Source organism: Leiobunum rupestre, chromosome 3 (genome assembly GCF_980474605.1).
Source record: "Leiobunum rupestre chromosome 3, qqLeiRupe1.1.hap1, whole genome shotgun sequence".
Classification (NCBI taxonomy): Eukaryota; Metazoa; Arthropoda; class Arachnida; order Opiliones; family Sclerosomatidae; genus Leiobunum; species Leiobunum rupestre.
This window is the reverse complement of record NC_143386.1, coordinates 57327541-57354458: the sequence shown is the minus strand read 5'-3', so window position 1 is coordinate 57354458 and position 26918 is coordinate 57327541. Positions and strand designations below refer to the sequence as shown.

Genomic DNA, 26918 nt, shown 5'->3' with positions numbered 1-26918 from the left:
AAATAACGGTGTCGATCATTTCTATAGCGAGATCATTTATATCAATACGCAAATCTGATTCACAAAATATAACTTCTGTACGGTGTAAATATCCCTCAATTAATGTCTTGACTTTAAAAACAAGGTTGTTTTGTAAATAAAAGGCAATTTTGAAGCTTGAAGCCACTCCTGCTTGATGGTTGGAGAGCCCACTGAAATGGATCATATATGGGTTTGCTACATTGGAAATTATTGGAGTTTTAGAGATAAAGGTTTCTTGCCAGAAACCAAAGGTGACGTCATAGTCTTTCATAAGGTTGATTTCTTTGACCATTTCCAACTGGTTGTTTAAGCCACACGTGTTATGAGACATAAGTGTGATCCTCATTTTAAAATTTAAATTAATTGAGATAAAATATAGACGAATAAAAGGTATATAAAAATAAATATAAAATACGCTTGTAGACAACTAGTCGGGTTTTTTTAAGTTTTTTAGTAGTTTCTCGAGCCTCCTTGTTTCGACGCTGCCAACGGTTTTCTCAATTTGTGCCTCCAATTGGTCGCATAGACTATTTAAATCAGTTGTAAATTTAGATCTAGCTAAGGTTTTCGGGTGTTTTTTCTTCCGTGCTTTTTTAGAAATCGCTGTTCACTTAACCTGGTTGAGATAAGAGATTGGCTTAGCGAGGCCGCTTCGGTGCCGCTTTCGCTATCATCGGATGATATTGCTGGAATAGACCTGTTGCTTCGTACATGATCATTTTTTGGGGTTGAATACCAATGGTCAGGGGGGGAATTGGTATTTTGGATGGGTTTGGGAGTCGTTATATTTTTTTCATCGTTTTTTGAGGCACTAGCCCCTTGTAGACCAGGTGGGGAAAGTACTTTAGCTCTTTTTTGGTATTTCCCGATAAGCCTAATACCGGAAAATTCTGCGAAGATAGATTGACACTGTTATCTGCAGCCGACGCATAAGTTCGCTTGTTTTTATTGGAGGTAATCGCCGATTCCTTGAGGTTAATATCCACGCCTTCTGGGGTTTGAAAATTTTCACCCCCATTAGCTGCATCATTTTCAATTATGACTTCTTCGACATCGTTTGGTTTTTCGTAGCAGCGGTCGCTCGTGTGGCCCCATTTTCCACACTTCTCGCAGCTTTTATTCCCTTTTTCCAAAAAAAGAACGACACTATCGTCGTTATACCGCATGTTAATACTTCTAGGGTATATCGGTTTTTAATAGCATGTAAACAATCCTTTTAAAATTAAACAAATTGCCTAAATTTGGGTCTTCTTCATTATTTACGTTTATGTATATTACATCCGATGTTATTTTACCGTACTTAGCAAGCTTGCTAATTAATTCCTTGTCTGGGATTTCTGGGGAGCAGTTTGAAATAGTTATTTTTTCAGATGGGCGTTTCCGACGCTCGCAAGACACGATTTCGCCGTCGTGTTCAAAGCCGTTGGTACAAACTTGATCAACCATTTCCGTTGAAGCAAGATAGGCACATATTCTCTTATTTGAAATGCGTGAAATATAATAGGTATTACCTTTTCCGATGGTTTTATTTAATGATAATGCATATTCTTTGGCAGTAACTTTAGGGTTGGCGTCGAAAACGACTGCCTGCTCCCTTGTCACCGCTGGTGGTTGAATTTTCTCCTTTTTCTGTTTGGCACGATCTGGAGGGTCTTTACCCGAGTGCTGAATCCCGAGTTCGTCGTTTTCCAGCTTCGACATCAGCTAGGCCTTAACCACTTAAAAACACTGTAAAACCGCCGAGCTCAACAAAACACGTCTTCACTCAACGAATGCCAGCGCTATATTATTATTATTATTATTATTATTATTATTATTATTATTATTATTATTATTATTATTATTATTATTATTATGAGTTGCAGTGGACTAGAAGATGTGTGGGAGGACGTGTACTCTAACAACACCCTCATACACATGATAAATGGCCACGTTTACGCACGCGCTTTAAGAGGTCATCTACTTACCTACCAGGCTTAGTCACTTTTAATTCTAAAAGAACTGAACTTCGATGAAGCGGATTTGGAGTTGATTGGAATGATCTTCAATAACCCAACATTTGAAAATTTAGATAATGAACGTCTGAAATACTTAAACGATTTATATAAAGCCGCATTAGTGAAATACCAAAATACAGGACGCACTGGAAAAATTTGGGTAAATCTTATCAAGGAAAATCTGCTAAACCTGATAAAGTTACTGACATACTAAGTCTAAAACGAAACTGGGTGATGTAACAAAGGTAATGCCATTTATTCATGCTCTTTCTTTGTGTGATACTACAAAAAAAAGCCAAAAGGCCGTTTTAAAATTGTTTAAAGGAAATTCGAACCTAATTTACAACGCCTTGCTTTTCAACCGACTAGACATTGAAAAAGACAAACTTGTAAAAGCTGGATAAAAAAAAATACTACAAATTTATGGAGCCCCCTAGAAAACTCAATGTTTAAACCGACATAGATACACACCTATATAGTTTACCTTCAAACTCAGCAATGGATTGGAAATGTTTTGAACCCTCCAGAATGGGGATGGAAATTGAAATTCACACAGTTTGACCACCTGCGGAAAATCGCATTGGTGCAATAAAATTGGAATGTTTGGCAATGTGCAAAGAGTGTAACGGGGTGTCGCGTTTAAATGCAAACTCTGAAAATTTTGTACAAGATAACGATGAAAGTGATGCTTTCGATGAAGATTAAAAAAATATTTTTATAACAAATGTTTTATATTGAATCTTTAATATAAGCAACAAAACTAATGCTCCTCCTTCTGCGTTGAGTTTGCAAGTTCTTTCCCCACTGGTTTAAGGGGTTTTCCCCCGAGCTCATCGGTTTCCCCTTCCATAAAAACTTGTTGAGGTTAACGGTAATAGTTAGTGTAAGGAGCTGTTGGCTCGCGTGGCATGAAGGGCTTGCCACCACCCTCCTACGCATTGTAACCCGGCCACCTTAATTAGAGGCTTCAAAAGTCGCTTGATGACTTAGGCCAAAGGTGGTGCCTTGGGTATTAGTCTAGATGATGATTAATGCTATGTATGATTTTGAGTTGTATATTTTAACTGCCTTGACGGAAATCAACGCACACTATCTCGTTTGATAAACAAAACCATTCCTAGCAATAAAGACTTTAGCGACCTTTTTCACCTATCGGTAGCTGTTTCGCCGTAGAAACCAATATAACGAAATTTCCAAGATGGCGGTCGTACGTTTGTAGTTGTATATTATTAACTAGCTGAAAAGCCCGCCTTACAGGCGGGTCCTCAGCTAGTGGTGTGTTTCGAGGCACCCTTTCCCCATATTCGAACCACCGCAGTAAGGCCCCGACCCTTTTTTTCACGCGATAATTTCCATGGTACCCTTTACCCCATAGTCGAACCTCCCCCCAGTAAAGCCTCCTCCCCCTTTTTCCCAGGGGATAATTTCCATGGTACTCTTTTCCCCATAGTAGAACCACCCCAGTAAGGCCCTTACTCCCCTTTTTCCCCATGTGATAATTACCGTGGTACCCGCTCCCCCCCTTTTCAAATGTGATAATTTCCGTAGTACCCCCTCCCCCCTTTTCCCATGTGATAACTACCGTGGTACCCGCTCCCCTCTTTTCCCCATGTTACAATTATCGTGGTACCCCCTCCACCCTTTTCCCATGTTATAATTACCATGGTACCCCCTCCCCCTTTGTCCCACGCGATAATTACCGTGGTACCCCCTCCCCCCTTTACCCATGTGATAGTAAATGGATAAATCGCTTGAGTTTTTTAGACAGCAAGTACGGTCGAGGCTACGAGAGGCAAAATGTCATGAATCTCCGAGAATGGAACGCGGCGGTTATAAGCGCAGTACGGCAGTCGTCTAATGAATATTGGAGAGTCGAAGTAGAGAAACATCAAAGCCTCGCGATATACTCAGCAAAAGAATGCCCTTCGGTAGAAAATTGCTACAGCAACAATCGCGGAAGTCATCTTTGCCAACAGCTTTTCGTCTTTCCCAAATATTTAATGGTGATCCTTCATGCCAGTTGTGCGGTGCAAAAACAGAGGATCTTGGACACGTTTTATTTGATTGTGAAGAACTTTCGAGCGTGAGAAACGTTTTAAGTGGAAGGTCGAATGACTTTTCTACCGCGCTGAGATTTGACCCTAACCCTTGTTTTTGGCGAATTAATGAAACAATACGTATTCTATTACAGTGGGCGAGTCGAAAGCAACGAACGGTGTAAACATTGATATTAACTATTCTCGCTACTGAAATCGGTTATTTTTAACGCAATTTTAACTTTAAAGTAACTAATTGAATGTTATACTTATATGCTCATTTGAACTTTATTTTGTGAATTTGTGCTCGCGAATCATTGTATGGTTCCTCCCTGTTATAAAAGGGAATTATTAGGGCGAATAAATATTATTATTATTATTATTATTATTAGTTACCATGGTACTCCCCTCCCCTTTTCCCATGTGAAAATTTCCTTACCTTTTTCCCCATATGATAATTACCGTGGTACCCCCTCCCCCCTTTTCAAATGTGATAATTTCCGTAGTACCCCCTCCCCCCTTTTCCCATGTGATAACTACCGTGGTACCCGCTTACCGTGGTACCCGCTCCCCCCTTTTCCCATGTGATAACTACCGTGGTACCCGCTTACTGTGGTACCCGCTCCCCTCTTTTCCCATGTGATAATTACCTTGGTACTCCCTCCCCCCTTTGTCCCATGTGATAGTTACCGTGGTACCCCCCACCCTTTTCAATGCGAGAATTTCCGTGGTACCCTTTTCCCCGCAAAAATAACTCAAAAACTCGCCGCCGTCCCAAACCCCTCTGTACTCCTTTAAACCGCCTGTATCCAATGGCTGATTTACTCTCATGACGAACAAATAAAAATACGCTCGTCCTTGAGTCCCGATTTACAGTGCGAAATTCGAGCCAGCGCGAAATCCGATCCGAAATTCCAAAAACAAACTTAATGACCAAAATATACTTGACCTAGTATTAAGGCGAAGCGCAACGACCACGGGTTATACACAGAGAAATTACCTTCGGCGATGTCACGTTAGACCCGATTTCTGAAATATACTCAATGACCTAGTATTAAGGCGAAGCGCTAGGCATACCTTTGGTGTGTACCTCCGGGTCCCGCGGCGATGCCACGTTAGGGTCGCGAATGAGAGTCAGAAAAAAATGCGACGAAAGGGGTTTAGAGTTTTATTATGTTTATTATGTTTCACCCCTCAAACATTGGAAAACCTTTTTCTCCTTATTTAACTCTATTTATCGAACACATTCCCGTTGAGTTTTGTTTGTCTCTATATTTGTTCTAGGTCAAATCCTAATTTCCCTGGACTAGGGTAAAGCCATTGAATACGCGTTTCCAAATATTTTAATAAGCAGTACATTTTTATTCAATTTGTTATATTTTCCCAACTATGATACCATATTTTCTCTCAAATTTAAAATAACCTGCCATATCCGTGTGGAATTTTATTACATACTAACTAAGGGAAACTGTAAAAACATTTTATCAACTATTATACCATATTTTCTCTCATACCATATTTTATTTAAATTCGAATTTGTTCGAATTTCAATCGTCCGAACGGTGGAACAAATGTTCGAATTTCAATCGTCCGAACGGTGGAACAAATGTTCGAATTTCATTCGTCCGAACCGCCGAAATAACAAATGTTTCAATTGTTCGAATTGGACAACTTGTTTGTTTCATTCGTCCGAATCGGTAGCATCACTTGTCCGAATTCTGTCGCTAAATTAGTATTTCTTATTGCTGTTTTTTTTTTTGGTCCGGATTTTTTTTGGCGCAAGAATAAAAAATAAAAAACTACATTGTAAATATCGTTGTTTGTTAGTAAGTGGGAATTGCGTTGAATGTTGTGGATATTTTAGGTTAGGTTAGGTTCAGGTTAATGTTACTATTTTCTTATATTAACAATATTTAAAAAAAAACAACCAATTCCTAATGTTCGAAAAAACGGACAAACGATTATTCGAACAAATGAAATTCGCCAGTAAAGTTAACATAAATTGAACGACTAAATCACCAACAAAAGTTGTGATACATTTTTCGGGCAAATGAAATACGTTTTCGGACATACGATCCTGTTTTCCGGCATTCGGACAAATGATCATTCGGAAATTTGTACCACCGTTCGGACGAATGAAATTCGAACAAATGTACCCAAATCTTCAGACCTAGGTCGCCTCTAAAAATATTGATAATTTTTTTATTGTGAAAAGAAACCTAAATAATTATTGTATATTATTTTGGGGTAAAACGTTTTTTACATCAAATAATTATTACATGCTCCCACTTATCTTCCCTTTTAGTTTGGTAGTGTTAAATTAAAAAGTTTAAAAACTATCTTATTTTAAATTCATATAAGTGAGGAGGTTGAAAAATTAAAATGTCAAAAAAGACCCTCATCATTAGATAAATTTTATATTAGTTAATGTTCACCTAAGGTAATTTTCAAATGCATTTGTTATAAAACGGCTCATCTATTAAAAATTGATGTATAGCAACATCGTCCTTTGTAACTTTAGCCCGTACTTCGAAAATTTCAATAGCGACGTGAGGGCTTCCAATTTCCCTCTGGCGATAATGATACCTAAAATTTCCCTCTGGCGATAATTTCATTAATCAAAAATTATTTGTTTTCCTTTTTTTTGACACGAAAATCCCCATTTTTATCTTTCGCTATATTTTGGAGCTTTCAATACTAATTTATACATATATTCAGTTTAATTCTGAAAAGAATTACAAATATAAGGTTCTATTTATTACAAAATTACTTACATTTGAATAATTTTGCAAAAATATATCCTCAAAAGTCGCAAATGGATATTTAGATCATAACTTTCATTACTATCAAAATGACCAGCATTTTTGGAACGTATTAAAAATATTTTTGTCATCTGTTATTAGAACTACATTCCCAGTTTAAATGTAAATTACTTAACTTCATTTATAGATATACACCAAAATTAGTTTGTAAATTATAAATTCTAGTTAAATGGGAAACGTTACTATTTTTTAAGTTTAGAAATCTATATTGATAACTTATGATATTATAATCACATGGTCTCATTAAAGTATATATTAACTAAATTTTAATTGTTGAGCGCTTTGTGATACTGAAAAATTTGTCTTCTCATATTTTAGTAGTTTTGTAAAACCAAGAATGTATTTATTTATACTCAGGGAGAATGAATATGTCGGGACTATCGACGGACACGTTGAGCCCCTAATCCCGTCCCGCTAAGGGGGGGGGGCGGAAGGAGGCGGTCTTATTTTTTGCGTCCTCGCTGCAGCGTTAATCGCGTCGAAAAACGTAATTTTTAAGAACCAATGAGATTGCAATATTATTTGATTTTATTAAAGCGGAGGAGCATACCGGGGGGCCCAACGGGTGGAATTAGAGAAACGCTAAAAATAATCTCGACATATTTATTCTCCCTGAGTATAAATAAATACATTCTTGGTAAAACCAAATGAAAAATGTTTATTTTTAAAAATGTTTAAATATTTTACGATATCTAATGTTATAAAAAATGGGTAATGTTACTAAAGAATTCTAGTTATACAATGAGTAGTTTCATAAAATGAAACAGGTAATTTTTTTTAAATTTTTGTTTTATAACATAAGTTTTAAAAATAAAAAACTGGTAATATTTTTAATGTTTTTAATAATGTGTATGTTTTATAACATCTAAGATTTAAAAAAAATGGCTGAGGTCACTAATAAATACTACTTTAAAAAATAACATTTTCACATATTTATCAAATAACGCGCTAAAATATCTCAGACATACGACGTGAAATAACACTCTAAGAGATGAGTCTCATGATGACGTCACAAACGTGGTCCCAGAAGCGAGAAAAAAATATCAGGAATTCAGAAAAACGATCTGGCCCCCGTTGGCTTGAGGCAACAATTAAAAATTTATGTATTTATTTATTTAGTGCGGTTATCTACATTCTACAAAGCCACAAAGGCCGACTTATGCGTAGACATACAGAATCGCGGGATTGCCAATGAACAAAATATAAATTATTTTAAAAATAAGTTAAAAAAAAATAAAAAAATAATGTAGAGATCCGAAAAAATAATATAAAAACCAAATATTAAGAAAACAATAAACAAAAAAGATGAGATTATGAGAAGGTGAGGCAGGTCATGGATAGTAGATTTTAGAGGATCGGTAAAAAGCCTGGTTTTTAGCCCCCGTAAACCAATCACACTAAGGGAGTCGTCCAAGGTTATTTGAAGAGTGGACGATACTGTTCGAAAAAAGAAAAAAGATAAACACGAAGTACATTTTTACGCCAAAAGGTATTTTTTCACGTTTTTATAGATTAAATATGATATACTAAATATCAGTTGATAGTTTTTATTGAATTAAAAAACCAAAATTAAAAATTACTAAAATATAAAGCGCAAAAAATTACGTAACAATATCACCCGCGTTAGATTGCCATTTTGAAATTTTAAGGTCACGTGGCACAAACGACCTTGCAAGAGTCCCTCGCCTCGGAGTCTCTCGAGCTGATTGATACGCGGGAAGAAATAAAATGCACTGTGGAAGGGTATCGAAAACCTGTCCTCTTAATTTACTGTCCATAATAAAGAGCGAAATTTATCATAATTGTCACACTTCTGTTAAAATATTATTCACTTATGGTTACAATAATAGATGGCAAAGCATTCCAATCAGTAATGACACTATGAGAAAAAGAATTAACACAATTTTAAGGAATAGGTACGAGTACGGGAATTGACTTGAGAGGTGAAAAACTCATTAAAGTTAAGATAAAAATTATTGTAAAAGAATTTGTGTAACAGACAAAGGTTATTGACTTTATGGCACGAGTCAACAGGCAATTTATTAACAAGTTTAGTTACGCGATTCTGTGACATTTGTAGAGCAGATAGGTAAGTAGTTAAATGCGGGGTACAAATAGGGGAACAATAATCAAGAATAGGGAGCGCGAGGGAATTGTAAAGCTGCTTAAACAAATGAGGGGAAAGAAAGTTTCAATTAAGTCGAAATACGTTTTGGTCCCTTTTTAGTTCCACATCGATATATATCGAAGTGGGACTATTGCTATGGACGCAATGTCGTTAAGTGTTTGTTGTTGTTGTTGTTGTTTATTTGTTTGTCGTGGAAAGCGACTACACGGTAGTTGGAGCTGCGAAAAATAATTTATATTATTGGCCTCAACGGGATTCGGACCGAGATTTCTGGCCGCGTAGTCTCCAAAACCGACGCCTTAAAGGGCAACGCAAGTGGTCATGCAGGGGGGGAACTATGTTTTCTTCAACAAGCCGTAAGTAGGTTTTCCAAGGATGATTTTATACAGCGCGAAAGCCTTATTCTCCTTGGTGTAGCCACGTGGCGCAATTTCGCTCTCATTCGCGAATTTTTCGATTTTCTTCGCTGAGTTAGCTCGCAATCAACGAATCCAGGAATTTAGGCCTAGCTTAATTTATTTATTATGGAGAAAAGAACTGGGTTAGTTTCCGAGAGTTGGACTTTGATATTTTCGATTTAACAATGTTTTGGAATAAAATTATTTGTGAATTGAATATTTTTAATAATGGAAGTTGAAACATTGGGCCTTGGACGCGGTAAATCTCTGCCGCTAGCCTCACATTGGATTAAGAAAATTCAACACCACACACACTCCTATATCCCGTCTCCCTTAACAATTCCCCTATCATTATACCCCGACAGAATATTTATCTTTTTTTATTACATTTATTTTGTAGAAGTTTAGGATCCGATTTGTCGGTAAGCACGGAGACTTCACTTTCCTCGGCCATTTTCGCGACTAAAGAATGCATGGATTTTGCGTAAAAACCGCGAGAGGCGCATTTATACAAATTAAATTCGGCAAATATGGTTCTGGTTTTTTTACAGAGGGAAAGGCTATGGCAGATAGCGCATGCGTGGTCGTTCTTTTTATCTATAAGATAATTTACCCCCGGCATGGTCACTTGCGTTGCCCTTTAATCAAGTGAGCAACGCCGTCATCTTCGAAACCTCGCTTGAACTGTTAGCCTTGAACACTTTTATAGTTTGTATAGTTGGTCCAGAGATGTCGCTCTTGTCCGAAAGTTTCGGAACTTTTTTTGTTTGAATATTTCATCCAGCAGTTAGTTTGGCGGGAAGTTTGAATTAAACCCGGGTCCCCTGAGGGTGGGCGGGTTGGTCTCATTCGATAGAACTCTTTTTTTCTCGCCCCCTCACGCGTGCAGTTAATTTCCGCCCCCTCCGACCAACCCCCTTAAAGGGAGAGTGACCGAAAAAAACAAGTTGGTCTCATTCGATAGAACTCTTTTTTTTCTCGCCCCCTCACGCGTGCAGTTAATTTCCGCCCCCTCCGACCAACCCCCTTAAAGGGAGAGTGACCGAAAAAAACAAGTTGGTCTCATTCGATAGAACTCTTTTTTTCTCGCCCCCTCACGCGTACAGTTAATTTCCGCCCCCTCCGACCAACCCCCTTAAAGGGAGAGTGACCGAAAAAAACAAGTTGGTCTCATTCGATAGAACTCTTTTTTTCTCGCCCCCTCACGCGTGCAGTTAATTTCCGCCCCCTCCGACCAACCCCCTTAAAGGGAGAGTGACCGAAAAAAACAAGTTGGTCTCATTCGATAGAACTCTTTGACGCGCACAATAGAACTCTTTGACTCGCACGCAGTGCCATTAATTTCCACCCTCTCCGACCAACCCCCTTAAAGGGAGAGTCACCGAATGGTACGAAAATTGCGATGCAATCATCGCACTGACGCGTCTTCAACTGATTTCCTATTTCCTATAAAACAAATTCGTCGCCAGTATGGTGCTAATTAAAGTGTTTCCTCTTTGTGACCCCGTCCAAAGCACATTTGCCCCCGCTTATAGCCAATGTCAAGGGCAGAGTTTTATCCCCGGATGTTTCCTCCAAAACGAAACTAAAAGTGGACTAAAACCTCTGACCCCCCGCAAACACGTGGAGCCAACGAAAGGTGACTTTTCTGACGCGTGAATCTCGTCATCATAGCTTCCACAGGGTGGACACCTTCTTTCCTCCAAGGTCAAGTCTCATTTTTCGCGCCGAACGATACCATTCCGCATCTGTATTTCAAAAATTACTACACCTATATTACTTCTATAGCTCTAAACTGTGTGCAAGTTTCAGCTCTGTCAGGTAAACATGGCTAGGGCTTTTGCAACAGGCCCTTAAGCTGCAAAGTACTCGACCATGGGGACAGAATCTCCGTCTTGCCATATTCTTAGTACATAAATACATTCTTGCAATAATATTATTTATGCAGTTGTTAATAATCCATATTAAATGTGCAGTTGTTACTAATCCATATTAAATGTGCAGTTGTTACTAATCCATATTAAATATCTGCTCTAAGAAAATACCAATTTAATCACCGAGATAACATAAAATTCGAGAATGACATATTCTATTAATTTCTGTTCTGCAAAATTACATTCATGGGTATGAATTTGCGAATTTACATGACTTTTGGTGCCTAAACTACCCAAATGTTTGATATAAATTTCCTAAAATAAACCCATTTTAATCCCAGTTTAAGAATTTCTTTAAATTCTTCCACTAATTTCAATAATTTAAAAGAATTATGTTCGTCGTGTTTTGCTTACCTATTTCACCTTTGATACTTTCCGTCTATCTAACGATAGGAAATAACATGGCCTCAACAGCTTTTGTATTGGTTTGCCCACCAGCGTATCCTGAGGGTGGGCGGCATCCACTCTTTAACTTAGGATGGCAATTTATACATCAAACGATAAGAAACACGTAGCCTCCACAGCTTTTGAATTAGTTTGCCTACCTGTGTCTACTAAGGGTGTATGGGTTTACCCACCCGAATACACCGATGTGGAACTAATATTACGGCCTGGGCCGACTTGTTTAGTGTGCGTAGATAATTGGAGGCTCGGATAGACAATAACACCACCGATTCTACAACCCTCCTTATGATTCCAAAAATTGTCCTTAAAATTTTATATTCTCCTTACACTCGATTTTTCGTATTCCACTGCGATCCTTAAGAAAAATTATCCTTATTAAGGAGCAGAAAAGGTCCTTAGACCCGTAAAGATGAAGAATTATCCTTATTTGCCCTATTTTTAAAGATGGCCGCCTTGATTGAGGTTGAAATTTTGCGTTTAGCAGCTAGAGCCGATGCGGATGAAATTATTAGACGAGATTTGCGGCGCCAAAGAGTTATTAGAGGTGAATCTCGCGCTTTCGAACTCGCCGATTACTCTTTTAAAAGGTTGTTTCGTGACAAAAAGAATATAGTTTATTTGTTTTGGGAAAGATTGGTCGGGTATCTTTCGGGAAATCACGCGTTGGCAATTCCCGTAGACACTAAAGTAAGTGTAGTCTAGTATACAGGGTGTTAACTCAAAAAATGGACGAGGGCGAATATATCAAAATGTGTTTTAGCTACGATTTTGAAATTTTAGGTTGTTATAGAGCGCTCAGGGGGTCAACCAACTATGAAAATTTCAATGACCTTGAACCATGTCTTCAAGGTCGTTCGAAAATTAACTTGAGAACCGTAAGAGGTACGAAGTTGGTTCCAATTAGAAAAGTGTCCCCTGTCTCATTTTATGGCTAACTAGCTTTGACTCGATCTGATTTGCGAAATAGGAAGTCGAGAAATGTTAGGCCAAAAACAAGACGGTCGTTAAGTTGATAACGTGTGGAAGACGAGTTTTCGGAGCTGAAATTTTCAAACTAAAGACCCTCAACCACGATAAGGTTGTCTAACAAATTCCAGTACTCTAACAAGAGTACTTTTAAAGTTATCAGTTGAACATCGTCTTTAACACGTTATCAACTTAACGGCCTTTTTGATTTTGGCCTAACATTGCTCAACTTCCTATTTCGCAAATCAGATCGAGTCAAAGCTAATTAACCATAAAATGTGACGGGGAACAACTTTCTAATTGGAACCTACTTCGTAGAACGTACGGTTCTCAAGTTAATTTTTGAATGACCTTGAAGACATTGTTCAAGGTCATTGATATTTTCATAGTTGGTTGACCCCCTGAGCACTCTATAACAAACTAAAATTTCAAAATCGTAGCTAAAACACATTTTGAGATATTCGCGCTGGTCCATTTTTTAGTTAACACCCTGTATATCCAAAAGAACAAGTATTAATCTTAAGTGATCGAACCATTTCTCTACAGCCCTAGTAATAGCTTAATCCCTCTCAGAGAAGGAAGAAGAGAGTGGTACATCCGTGAAGTTGGGTTTCTTACGGCCTAGGTGGAGGACAGCACACTTCTTAACATTAATGGAAAGACCATGAGAATCGGCCCAGCCATCCACCGCTTCTAAGTCTTTCTGGAGTGCGAGAGATGCGAAGTATACTTAATTTTATGGAAAAGCTTAGTGTTTTCACAACACAACAGCAGGCAAAATTTATGGTTTTTCCATATATATTATTGACTTCATGTAATGTAGAAACACTGAAAATATTTTCAAAATTTCACGTATCTCGACTTTCTCAAGGTAACGATTATTAAATATTTTATTATTATAATATTATTATATTATAAAATATTATATTAAGATATAATCTAGACAGCTGTTTTTTGAAGGTTATGAAAAATTTGGTCAAAACAATTCCAAAACATAAGAAGTAATTTGGCAGTGTGTATGTTTGAAGTTTATTTTACTTTCAAAATGTATATTTGTTTTAATTAAAATGCAATTTATAATAAAACTGACTAATGTAATTACATAATAACAGAAACACAAATATTTAAAGTCATCTGGGCCTTTTTTCAATGGTTTTTTGACATGAATTTAAGATTTATCTCTTTATCACAGTTGTTCTAGTAGGATAAGAAACATATGAACAAACTAACAAGGAGACGACCCGAGGTGTAACACACCGATTTGGTTCAAATTCGGGGGTTTGGTAGACCTTCATGTAACTCGAAACACCCTAAAGGGAAATGTCTCCATAGGCAACCGTTTTGGCATGGCAACCAAAAATGATTTGATAACACAAAATGGAAATTTTCCCATAGAAAATAACATGGGAATCTGACCAATATTAAGGGTACCCCCTGTAAAAATATTTAATTTTTGAAAATGCTAAAAATAGAAAATATAAATAAGAAAATAATGAAAAAGTTCGAAGTTGATTAAAATCTTTAAAGGGGTACCCTTACATTTGGTCAGATTCCCATGTGATATTCAATAGGAAAATTTCCATTTTGTATTGTCAAAAAGATTTTTGCTTGCCATGGCAAAACGGTTGCCTATGGAGATATTTCCCTTTAGGGTGTTTCAAGTTACATGAAGGTCTACCAAACCCCCGAGTTTGAACAAAATCGGTGGGTTACACTTCGGGATGTCTCCTTGTAAGTTTTAGAAAATATGTATAATTTATCTCATAATTAAAATAATTTTCTCAGCTGCATTTTCAATCCTGGCTGTTACGTATTCTCATTTTAAAACTGGAATTATTTACCTTGTCCATTCTTTCATTTCTTGATAGTCTTTGTGGTATGCCTGGAAATTGTCTTTCGATGATCGGGTGAAACTTTTCAGAAATTTGTAAGATTAATATAAGCAGAGTTTATAAAACCACGCAATTATTTCCCCGCCATGTTTTCAAATACATTTTCCATTCACACGCTTTCCTATTTCAAAAGATATTAAATATTTGTCTTACCAATTTTTTTAACTTATTAAAAAGGGTACCTTTCATAATTTTATCGGCAACGTTAAACGTCATCACAGCTGTGCGGTCGCACGTGACCTCTTGTTTTTAACTAACTTATCATGGTTGATATTAGAATTTTTTTTAAACCGTTGTATGAAAACGACCGCAAATTAACAAAGGCAGTGCAGTTCGTATTTCGACCCTGATCGTTACTTAATTGTATATATGATTTTAAATTAAAGTTTACACCCGTAATTAGTTGAGTTCTCCAATTCCTTGCCGTCACCAGTATCCGTTCTTCGGAGGAAGTAGTGTCACCACTCAGAGTCCGGTTCAAGTTCGTAACTTCCATCATCAATCACTATGGACCACCAAACAGTACGTAGGCGAACGATCAAGGGTCAGATCGCCAGGTTAGAGATGGTCATCACAAATCATGACGCCATACCCATCACACAAGCTGCGGTGGCCACGTACAAAATAAAAGTCGATGCACTAGCCGCTGATTTGGAGACAGTTCACCACCCTCCTACGCATTGTAACCCGGCCACCTGAATTAAAGGCTTCAAAAGTCGCTTGATGACTTAGGCCTAAGGTGGAGCCTTGGGTATAAGCCTATCTGATTATTATTATTATTATTATTATTATTAGTACATTAGTACCAACTGCCCAGTAGCTGACTTCGACACTCACGAAGTAGAGTACAAAGATCTCATCGCCTGTATGGAAAACATAGTCATATTCTTCAACACCATCAACATTCAAGTGCCAACCGTACCAACGAGTCTCCCGACAGCTGATATTAAACTACCAAAACTAGAGCTCCCAGTCTTCGGAGGAATCTACATAGACTGGTTTCCGTTCCATGACTTCTTCACGGCCACGGTGCATAATAATGGATCCCTATCAAATGCCCAGAAGTTTCAGTACCTCAAAACATGTTTACGCGGCGAAGCAGCTGTGCTCATCGACGCGATCCCAAACACGGATGGAAACTACGCCTAGGCGTGGGATATTCTCCTCAACGCTCACTTAATCAACCGCCCGTCAGAGACGACCCGGCAATTTCCCTACGACGATTGATTGACACGACGGCAGAGTGTATACGCTCTCTTAAAGTTCTGCAAGTGCCGGTCCAACACTGCGGTCCAACACTGGAATGCCATACTCATTTATGTAATTGGAGAAAAACTCGACAACGAATCTAGATGGCAGTGGGAGCTATCGCTAAAAGGTACGACGAGTCCTACATATGAATAATTAACAACATTTGTCGAACAGAGAGCTCAAGCTTTGGTCGCCTCTCAAATCCACAACAAGAGAAACCAGAAGCTTACCAGCACAAACTCCATTCTCGAAGAGAAATCCAGTATCACATCATGGATCCATACGAGACAACGCATGCTCCATCTGCGTTGAGTCGCACCCAACATTCAAATCCCCATCCTTGCTGAAGGCTACGCATGAAGGTCGATGGAACTTAGTCAAATCGCACTCACTTTGCTTCAACTGCCTAAAAAATGACCATGTCAGCAACGACTGTAAATACGGTCACTGTCGAAAATGTCCTGATCCTGAAAAACGTTACGGAAAGGCTTCCAAACTTCGCTGTCAACAATCGAAACTGGCCTCACATCAAGCGACTTCAACTGGCAGATTCAACGTTTAACATTCCGGGCTCAGTCGACATACTTCATGGAGCAGACGTTTTCCTAGACCTCATTCAAGATGGTAAATTAATGGGAAAACCTGGAATACTTGGAGCATTCAATACCGTCTTTGGCTGGGTGGTAGCGGGTACCACAGGAACCGAAGATCGAAACCATGCCAAACCGTCAATTCACTGCCCACTGGAAACCAGGGTTGGCACAATTTTGCCAAGGGTGGAAAAAACTAGATTCTTCCATGGTTTTTTCCACCTTTAGTGGCAAAATTCAATAAAAAAAATAATAAAAGCACGATATTCTTCTATTCTATTCACTCTTCTTCTGGCTTTTCTTCATCTCTCCCATTTTCAATGACCAAATTAGTCACTTAATAGATATATCAATGATTAATTTAGCATTAAAAGAGTTTTTTCCACTTTTTTCTGTTTTTACCAGCAAAAACCTGTTTTAGCCGGGTTTTTGCCAACCCTGCTTGAAACCCAACTCGCCAGGTTCTGGGAATTCGAAGAAGTAACCCACCGTGGTCCAATGCGAGAAGAAGACACATTCAGTCGAAGCTCTAGAGGACGGTACATTGTCAGACTTCCAATCTAGAAGGATTCCGAGCAGCTCGGTGAATCAAGAAGTATAGCCTTGCGAAGACTCAAATACGTTGAACGCCGCCTAGAAGCTAATCCTGCCATCTACGAGAAATACCGAAGATTCATGGAAGAGTATCGCCATCTGAAACACATGGAGCTCGTTCCCACCGAACGCAAACAAGAAGATAACACCTACTATCTACCGCACTATGCCGTCTTCAAAGAATCAAGTTCGACAACAAAACTACGAGTCGTATTTGATGGATCCTCAAAAACCTCCAACGGAGTCTTGTTGAACGACATCATCCTAGTAGGTCCTAAACTACATCTGGTCAGTAGGATTTTTACCCACCTTTTAATATAGGAGTATCTCTCTCTCTCTATCTCTCTCTCTCTATCTCTCTATCTCTCTATCTCTCTATCTCTCTATCTCTCTATCTCTCTATCTCTCTATCTCTCTATCTCTCTATCTCTCTATCTCTCTATCTCTCTATCTCTCTATCTCTCTATCTCTCTATCTCTCTATCTCTCTATCTCTCTATCTCTCTATCTCTCTATCTCTCTATCTCTCTATCTCTCTATCTCTCTATCTCTCTATCTCTCTCTCTCTCTATCTCTCTCTCTCTCTCTCTCTCTCTCTCTCTCTCTCTCTGTGAGAGTATCCGATGTTGTATGGTGCAATTTTAGCTCCGGCTTTTCGTTTCCCGTCCAACGGTTTTTCAAAGTTTTTGTTCCGAATTTTCTATTTTTATTGTTGTCTAAGTCACTGGTAATCATTGTTTTAAACTTAATTTTAATCTTTTCGCTTTAATTTTCGCGTTTTTGCGACCTTTCTGAGGTTGTCAACGCGGGTTTCGGGCCTTGGCCCCGTTTTTGTCGTTTCGGCGACGGTATCGGTGCAACCGATCACCCGACGATCTGAAATGTCGGAAAATTTTTCGGACAACACTAATCTCAACGGGCCAGTTGCCAGCGGCGTACTTCCCGACCCTTCCACCGACATTTCCCCGGTGGTGAACTCCGCCTCTCCGATGGGATTTTTTCCCTCAACAATTGCAGGGATTCCACCCTCTGCCTCTGCCGGCTCGCCAACTGCAGCCTCCATCAGCGCAGGCGTGGTTTTTCCCTCTGCCGCATCGCCTCTTCCTTCACCATGCAACCCTCCGCAAACCTTCGCAACAGTGGCTGCTAACGCACTCCTGCCGGCTAGCTCGACGAACCCTGCGGCGCAGGTTATCGCCAACCGCCCACCGATTTTCTACACTGACGCTAACGGGAAGAAAACTTTCTCGTTGAGCTACACCATCCCACCGGACGCTGGGCTTGCTCCGATGGATTGTGGAATCTCGATTCTGGCTCACGCCAAGAACGTTACGGTTCGTGATTATTTAGACGCCATTGTCGCGACCGGTATCCCCGCCGCGTCCATCACGGACGCCTCCCGTCTTGGAGACTCTGTTCAGGTGTACTTTAAGACTTCACAATCCGCCCTCAAGCTTATTGCTGATGGCTTAATGTTTCGCGGCCAACGACTCGACATACTTCCGGTCGGTATCGCGCCGAAACGTGTCACTCTCTCTGGTATCCCAACTTTCACACCGGACTCGGTGATCTCCGCTGTTTTCGCTTTATTCGGTACGGTACACGGTACGATTCGCTCTCTGCCAGCCACTGTGTCTAATATCGCGCCGTATGGTAACATTCGTAGCTTCCGTCGCGTGGCCTACGTCTCATTCGCGACCCCGGCCGACTACGACGCGTTGCCAGATGCCGTTGAAATTCAATTGAACGGAATTTCGCATCCCCTTCACGTGAATGCTCCGCTCTCGTGCTTTAAGTGTGGGGCTGCTGGGCACAGTGTTCAGTCCTGCCCCACTGCCCAACGCGCACAGTCAAAGAAGGCGAAGAAGCCGGTTCAGCTCGCTTCCGCTAAAACCCCTTCTCCCCCTACGCCGCAGTTCACTCGCGCAGTTTCACTTTCCGCACTGCCTACGCCACCGGCTCCGCTGCACTCTAAGGAGCCTCCTAGCGGGTCTGATCTCGACACCGACGCTGATGAAGCCATGCAAACTGACTCCACCGCTGACGGTTTTCGCTTTCAGAAGTCGCGCCGTTCCCGCAAGAGGGTCAGCACTGACCAGATGATGCCACCACCACGTGGTGGTTTGAAATCTGCCTCCCAATACAGCTACAACGCCGAATCCAACGAATGGAGAGATCGTTTAGGCACCTTTTCACCAGCCTTCGACGTAAGCACAATTCAAGACTTCCTCGCAAAAATTGACGGTCTCGAAATGGACGAAGCGCGCGCGCAACTCGTCACCTACGCACCCACTGGCGACCTAGCTTTCACTATGGCTCGCCAAATCCGTATATATACCGCTACCGATCCTGACATTAACGCCATTACACCGGGCGCTGAGAAGCAAGCCGTGAAACGCCATTACTACAATCTCTCCAAGTCTCTTATGCGCGCATTTCCGGACTTTCAGCCACCGGTCTCGTCCCCCTCCTCCTAATCGCCTTATTGTTTTTGTCCTTGTTTTTTTTTCCACTCTCCCCCCTCCCACCTTTTTGTTTGTTTTTTGTTATGTTTTCTGTACTATCCGTTAACGTACGTGGCATTGGAACCGGTGTCACAAATATGCGTACTCGCGACTTTATAGTTCGTCACAATCCCACGGTTGTTTGCATGCAAGAGACAAATGTCTCTCCCGCATTTACCGATTCATACCTTTGGACCACTTGGCCTTACTGTTTTTATCATAGTTGCGCCGTTTCCGTCCGAGGCGCTGGCGTCTCTTTAGGCATCTCACCGACGCTCGCCCAGTCTGTAGTCTCTTATGACACATTTCCCGGTCACTGTGTCTACGTTAGGCTGTCCCGCGGTACCACGGCGGCCCCCTATCATGACCACCTCTTTGGGGTCTATGTCCCATCCTCTGACGATTGTCTGGCTCTCGCGACGCTAGCCTTTATTAATTCACACCTCGCAGCGGTTAGGGATGTCGATAATGTTTACCTCTTCGGCGATCTTAACTGCACCCTTGCACCCGCCATTGATCGCGCTAACTGCGCCGAGCCCCGAGTTCGTGTTGCCAAGGCTCTGGGGGACCTGATTCTTCAGTACGACCTTAATGACGCATTCCGCCAATTATACCCTCAAAGTCGTTCTTTTACTTGGCGCTCGCGGAATAGTGGTGTTTTGCGGTCAGCTCGTCTTGATCGTTTATACTATTCCTCCTCCGCCATGCTAAAATCCGTATCCCATATTCCTACCTTTTACTCCGATCACGACGCTGTCTTCTGCGCCTTTATTCAAGACGCGACGATTCCCCGCCGTCCGCCTTTCTGGCGCTTATCTTCCGAGCTACTTCTCGATACTGGCTTTGCCACCAAAGTCCGAACGGAGATTCTAAGCCTAATTCGCGCGCGCCCCAAGTATGTAACCTGGAGTTACTGGTGGTTCCGCATTTTCAAACCGACCATTAAATCCTTCCTCATACGTCTATCTCACGAACTACGAGTCAATGAGGCTATTCATCGAACTGCTCTCGAAGTCGAACTGTCCGCTCATTCCCCCGACTCTCCGGCTTACACCGCGTGTCGGGAACAGTTAAATTCTTACCTTCTCGGGAAGGCGCGGGACAGCCTGACTCGCTCCCGTAGCGAATTCGCTTGCGCTGTTGACACCCCATCAAAACAGTTTTACGGCCTGGAAAAAAAGGTACGCGCCTCCTCCGTGGTCCAAGGTTTATACGACGCCTCAGGCGTTCTCGTTCGTGACGCCGAGTCCATGCGCGACGTAGTTGTCAATTTTTACACCGACCTCTACTCGTCTCCCGTCTCCTCTCCCACCTTCGAGTCTTCAGAAGCGGACCTAACTCGGGATCTCCCGACTCTAAGTGACACCAACGCGACTAGTTTGACTTTCCCTATAACAGCGACTGAAATCGCCGACTCGATTTCGTCACTACCGCGTGGCAAGGCCTCGGGTATTGACGGTTTACCCATTGACTTTTACAATATGTATCAAGATCTTCTCGCGCCGATCCTCTTGGACGTCTATCGCGATCTTCAAGCAAATCCACACTTTGGCCCCGCGTTCGCGGAATCCATCGTGTTGCTCATTCCCAAGAAAGGCGACCTTTACAATCTCCTAAATTGGCGTCCAATCTCGGTCTCTGACGCCGACTACAAAGTCTACGCGAAGCTCCTCACAAATCGTTTGAAGCTAGCCGCTACTTCCGTAGTTCACGCCTCTCAAACGTACGCTTTACCGGATCGAACAATCTACGACACCCTAGCCGTTCTTCGCGACCTCATTGCTCTCGCCAATAGTCTCGACGAACCGCTCGCCATCGTCAACATTGACTTCGAGAAGGCCTTTGATCGGGTTGGCCACGAATACCTTTTCCGTGTGCTATCGCGTCTCGGTTTTCCGGTTACATTCGTTGACTCTTTACGCGTAATCTACACCAACTCGGTCTTCCACGTGCGTTTTAACAACGCCCTTACGGACCTCATCCCTTTTAATCGAGGCATACGACAAGGCTGTCCTCTCTCCGGCTTACTCTTCTCCTTGGCACTTGAGCCATTAATGTGCCTCCTTCGCCACCGCATTGGCCCACGCATTGGCCCAACGCATTATAAAATTATTAACGGTACTTTCGCTGATGATTTTAATTCCTTTTTACGCGACAATATGGAATTCAACATTCTCCAACGTTGCCTTACACAGTACAGCGACGCTTCGGGTGCCGTCGTCAATACCGAGAAGTCGTACATTCTCTGGTCGGGCTCGTGGAAGGGTCGAACCGACACTCCCCTCGACATCCCGTCTCGTTCGGATGGCGGTCGGTTTCTCGGCACATTCTTGGGAAATTCCAAGAACTTCGACGCCCAGAACTGGCCCGAACTCCTCACACGTTTACGCAATGTCTTAGGGCGCTGGATGAAACATCGTCACCTGTGCTCCCTCGACGGACGAACTCTAATCGCCAACACGCTCGCTTCTAGTGTTTTGTGGCATCGACTGAAAACGCTTCACCCACCCGCCGACTTTATCACAGCCGCTCAGAAGCTCCTGGTCGACTTTCTGTGGGACGGCATTCACTGGGTGCCTACCTCTAAGCTTTACCCGAAAAAACGGGATGGTGGCCTCGGCCTAGTCGATATTGCCACAAAAGTCAAAGCTTTTCGCGTCGCGGAAGCTCTCTCGATTTCCGCCGGTCCTGGTTCCGCGATGCCACGCGCATTGACTGCAACCGCCATCCTGCGCGAATGCGTGCAAGACTTTCATTCGCTCGACGACTTGCTTCTCCGTCGTCCGCAGCTTCCGCTAGCGAACAGCTACTATTCGTCGCTGTACAATAGCTGGCACTCCGTTAGCGTGGCATACTCTCCTTCCGCAGTGACTCGCGCAACACTCGAGGCGCTGCCAGTGTTTGATTCCCCGTTCCTGAAGACAGTACAAGGGACACCACTCTCTACCGCTTCCCACGGGTTTTTCATTCGTGTTGGACGCGTTCGCTTTGCCGACTTTCTTGACGATCGCAATCACTCATGGATTCAGCCACATACTTTGTTTCGTGACTCTCGCCCATCTCGCGCTACGTTGCTCGCCCTTCGGGCCATTCACACCGCGGCCGCACATTCGTTTCCGGGTGTCTTCGACTCTTCTGGTATCATCCGTACTTTCTCTTTCGGTACCTCAACAGTTCACCGGTTCTTCATTGAAATCCGCTCCTACTGGGGAGTTTCGCGTGTTTCTCTGGATAACACCGTCACCACAAGATCAATATACCACGCTCTCGTCTCAAAAACTTTTTCGCTTTTAAGGCCCGTTGCCGTCGCTCCTTTCACTCCTCAAGAAGCGACTGCTTCGTGGCCCATTTCGAAAATTTCACCGTTCACAACGCGACTCGAGAACTGCGTTCAGTGGCGCGCCCTTCATGGTTCGCTGGCTAGTCCTTCGCGTCTCGTCCACTTCGTTCCAGAGGTCACTACTCCTCATTGTCCCTTCTGCCCTGCCATTGGTACTTTTAACCACGTCTATTTTGAGTGCCCTATTGTATGTATGGTCGTCGTCGGTATTTTGGAGTGGGTACGCTTCCACACCGGCCACGAACATCACCCTATCGAAATGTTTTACCTGGTAGCCACCCCTGGTAATCACTGTTTTTGCAACCTTGCGTTCGTTATGTTAAAGTGCATTCTTAGAGATCGCTACTACAACCTCTCTACCATCAATTTTAATGCCGCCAACTGTTCCTTTTTCACCCGATGGTTGCAAAACCGGTGTAAAACTCGGGTGGTTGCCAGGTACCGCTCGGCAAAGGCATACGCAATTTACACGGACACTTTAGTGTCTTTTAATTCCCTCTGGGCTGTACCAAAGATGTTTTAGTTTGTTAAGCCCAATTTTGGCTATTGTTTTTCCGTTTTTATACTAGTATTATTTAGTATTTTAATATCTGCATAATCACTCTGTAACTTAATGTATTTTCTTCGCCGCCAATAAAGGCCATTTTTGAAACAAACAAACTCTCTCTCTCTCTCTCTCTCTCTCTCTCTCTCTCTCTCTCTCTCTCTCTCTCTCTCTCTCTCTCTCTCTCTCTCTCTCTCTCTCTCTCTCTCTCTCTCTCTCTCTCTCTCTCTCTCTCTCTCTCTCTCTCTCTCTCTCTCTCTCTCTCTCTCTCTCTCTCTCTCTCTCTCTATCTCTCTCTCTCTCTATCTCTCTATCTCTCTATCTCTCTATCTCTCTCTATCTCTCTCTATCTCTCTCTATCTCTCTCTATCTCTCTCTATCTCTCTCTATCTCTCTCTATCTCTCTCTATCTCTCTCTATCTCTCTCTATCTCTCTCTATCTCTCTCTATCTCTCTCTATCTCTCTCTATCTCTCTCTATCTCTCTCTATCTCTCTCTATCTCTCTCTATCTCTCTCTATCTCTCTCTATCTCTCTCTCTCTATCTCTCTCTATCTCTCTCTATCTCTCTCTATCTCTCTCTATCTCTCTCTCTCTCTCTCTCTCTCTCTCTCTCTCTCTCTCTCTCTCTCTCTCTCTCTCTCTCTCTCTCTCTCTCTCTCTCTCTCTCTCTCTCTCTCTCTCTCTCTCTCTCTCTCTCTCTCTCTCTCTCTCTCTCTCTCTCTCTCTCTCTCTCTCTCTCTCTCTCTCTCTCTCTCTCTCTCTCTCTCTCTCTCTCTCTCTCTCTCTCTCTCTCTCTCTCTCTCTCTCTCTCTCTCTCTCTCTCTCTCTCTCTCTCTCTATCTCTCTCTCTCTCTCTCTCTCTCTCTCTCTCTCTCTCTCTCTCTCTCTCTCTCTCTCTCTCTCTCTCTCTCTCTCTCTCTCTCTCTTATGAAGGACGCCTCCCCCCTCCCGTATCACGCGCCAGTCGTGTACCCATTCCCAGACAACCTTAACCTCCCGTCGAAGACTGTAGCCACGCATTCCCCCACATATATCCATATCTCTCAGAAACTAGTACGTTCACCAGCCGTGTACGCCCCTCCGACTCCGGATTTTTCTACGGGATATAGGACATTTTTGCATCTAGAAAACAACGGTTTTATTGGTGAAAGTATTTTTCAGTCATATGACTTGGTTTGGCGGATTTGACCACTTGCAATTTGTCGAATAGTTTTACATTTATGCCGAAAAGCTTTCAAGAACATTTCTCTACCAGCCCTCATCCCACCAGCGGACTTTATTTCCTTTTCAGTGATGGGTGTTAGAGCCTGAGTACTCTGACTAGCTTTCACGCATTTCGAAGACTTGAACAGGTAGCCCAGTTCTTCGCCAAAGTTAAGGAACTACTCGACGATGACTCGAATATGAATGATAATAATTTTTGATTCATGAGAAGTGTTGGAACCCAATCTATATCAGATTTTTCCCAACCAGGATAACCACTAACAAAATGACTGCGGCATATTTTATCGTCTCTTCCAGCTTTCCAGTCTTTGCGATTAATTATTCTTGGCCATAACTTACGGCACTTTACCGGAATCCAATGAAATATAACTTTATCTTTAGCCGTTTTCGAGGATGAAGAGTTACTTTTATATCTGACAACCGAACATGAAGGAATATCGTTAAGGCAGAAGTAAATGAACCGAAGTTATCAGACTGCTATATCTCCCATATTAGAGGCGTTTTCCTTATAGGAGCATCCCTTTAAAGCCTCATTTCAAATTTCGCGCGCTACGTTGCTGCCGATCGTAAGCTTTACGACCGCCACCTACCGCCTCACGTCTGAACAACCCGGAATAGACGTCACTGAGTTAATAAAATGGCGACTGGCTGGGAAGAGGGTATGTTTTCGTCTGAAGATGAATTTGATGATGACTCTTTTTTAGCAAAACTTTTAGCGACCAAAGATGTTAGCACCCAGTATAATTATTATCTATTAAAGAAATCCGAAGTTAAAAATAAAATGGTAATGTGCGATTTAATGAAAAGCGCAAAACAAGTACCTCTAAAAAAGACCAAAGGACAGGCTAAGCATTTGATCAACAAAAGTGTTAGTGTAGCTACACAATGTTGCTTGGGGCCTTTATATTTCAATAACGAAACCCCTTGTATTAATACTAACCCAGTTGCCGGCAAACTTGTTGGTAAAGACATGTCTACCCAAACTTTAACGAAGTATAAACCGAAGCTATTTGACGAAATTACCAAAATCATACTGGCAAATTTTCCAGAACTCTGTTATGAGGTTAGTTTCTACTTCTTTTTAAAACTTATTTCTTGTAACCAGATTAACAGTTAGTTGATTTTTTTAGGATAAAGAAGATTATAGTGGGGCACCTTTGATAAGAATTTCAAGGAAAAAGACCAGTGGACTTTTCAGTGAACTCCAGGGTTATTGTGAAGAGCCAATTTGTCTCGCTCTACAAGGAAATGGAAATTGCAACCTCAGTATTTTATTCAAACCACCAAAAAAAATTAGTATTTTAAAAAATGGTATTTTGGATATACCCTCGTTGACAACAGCATTAAATGTTGTATCTGGTCGTTTAAGTTATATTTTTTGCCCAGGCATTAATCCGGTCACTCTCGTTGATGACAATTAACCAAACCCAAAAATTTACTATCAATTGAGTACCCATTTCCTCGTTTTCAGTCAGTAAAATGTGAAGTGTACTATCAATTAGAGAAAGAACAAACGAGTTTAGCTGAGAGTACAACTATTAAAAAAGGCAGTGTCAGCATTGTATTTATTTAGGCCAACTTATTGCCAAAGCTAAGAAGCGTAAATTATTAGAGTCCCCCAATAGGAAATTCAAAAGACAGCGCCTTACTAGTAATTATCCAATAGAAAATCTAACACCTAAGAGTAAGAAGATAAGAGTTTCCCGAATTAAGCAAGCACGTTTAGTTTTAAAGCGGAAAGTCCTAAGATTAGAAAAGCAGTTTCATTTAAGCGAAATAAGCCTGAATGAAAATCATTCAGCTGAACTCACGAAAATTGTTGAAGTAATAAGCAGCGATTATAGCGACGAATTAGAGAAGAGTATCAATTCAACTTCTGGTGCTACCAAAGAGATGTTGAAAGCTGCGCGGGACTGAGATTCAAAAGAGAAACATTTAAGTGATCAAAAGGCATTTTTTAGTGAACAAGAAAAACTGACGAGAAACTCCCGTGTGAGCAAATGGAACGCTGTTACGTTAAGAATGTGTTTGGCTGTATGTTCAAGAAGCAAAGCGGCTTACGAAGCACTAAGAGGATTTTAAATTTTAAATCTTCCCAGTGTATCAACGCTACGACAGAAAACGAGGAAACTAAACCACTCACCAGGAATTAATGAAGATTATTTGGCCGAACAAAAAATTAAATATCAGAAGTTTCAGGCTGAAAAAGAAAAAAAAGGAGATATGATTCCCATGGGAATAGGAGTTACTATTTTTGATGAGGTAAAAGTT

General features: G+C 41.4%; 1 protein-coding gene across 1 annotated transcript; it reads left to right on the top strand.

The window, feature by feature from the left end:
- The first annotated feature begins 16263 nt into the window (after positions 1 to 16263).
- On the top strand, positions 16264 to 17355 carry LOC149953048 (uncharacterized). Its single transcript, XM_090169801.1, has 2 exons — positions 16264 to 16605; positions 17005 to 17355. The coding sequence occupies exons 1-2, from the start codon at positions 16264 to 16266 to the stop codon at positions 17353 to 17355; spliced, it is 693 nt and encodes a 230-aa protein (XP_090025927.1).
- The last annotated feature ends 9563 nt before the right edge of the window (positions 17356 to 26918 follow it).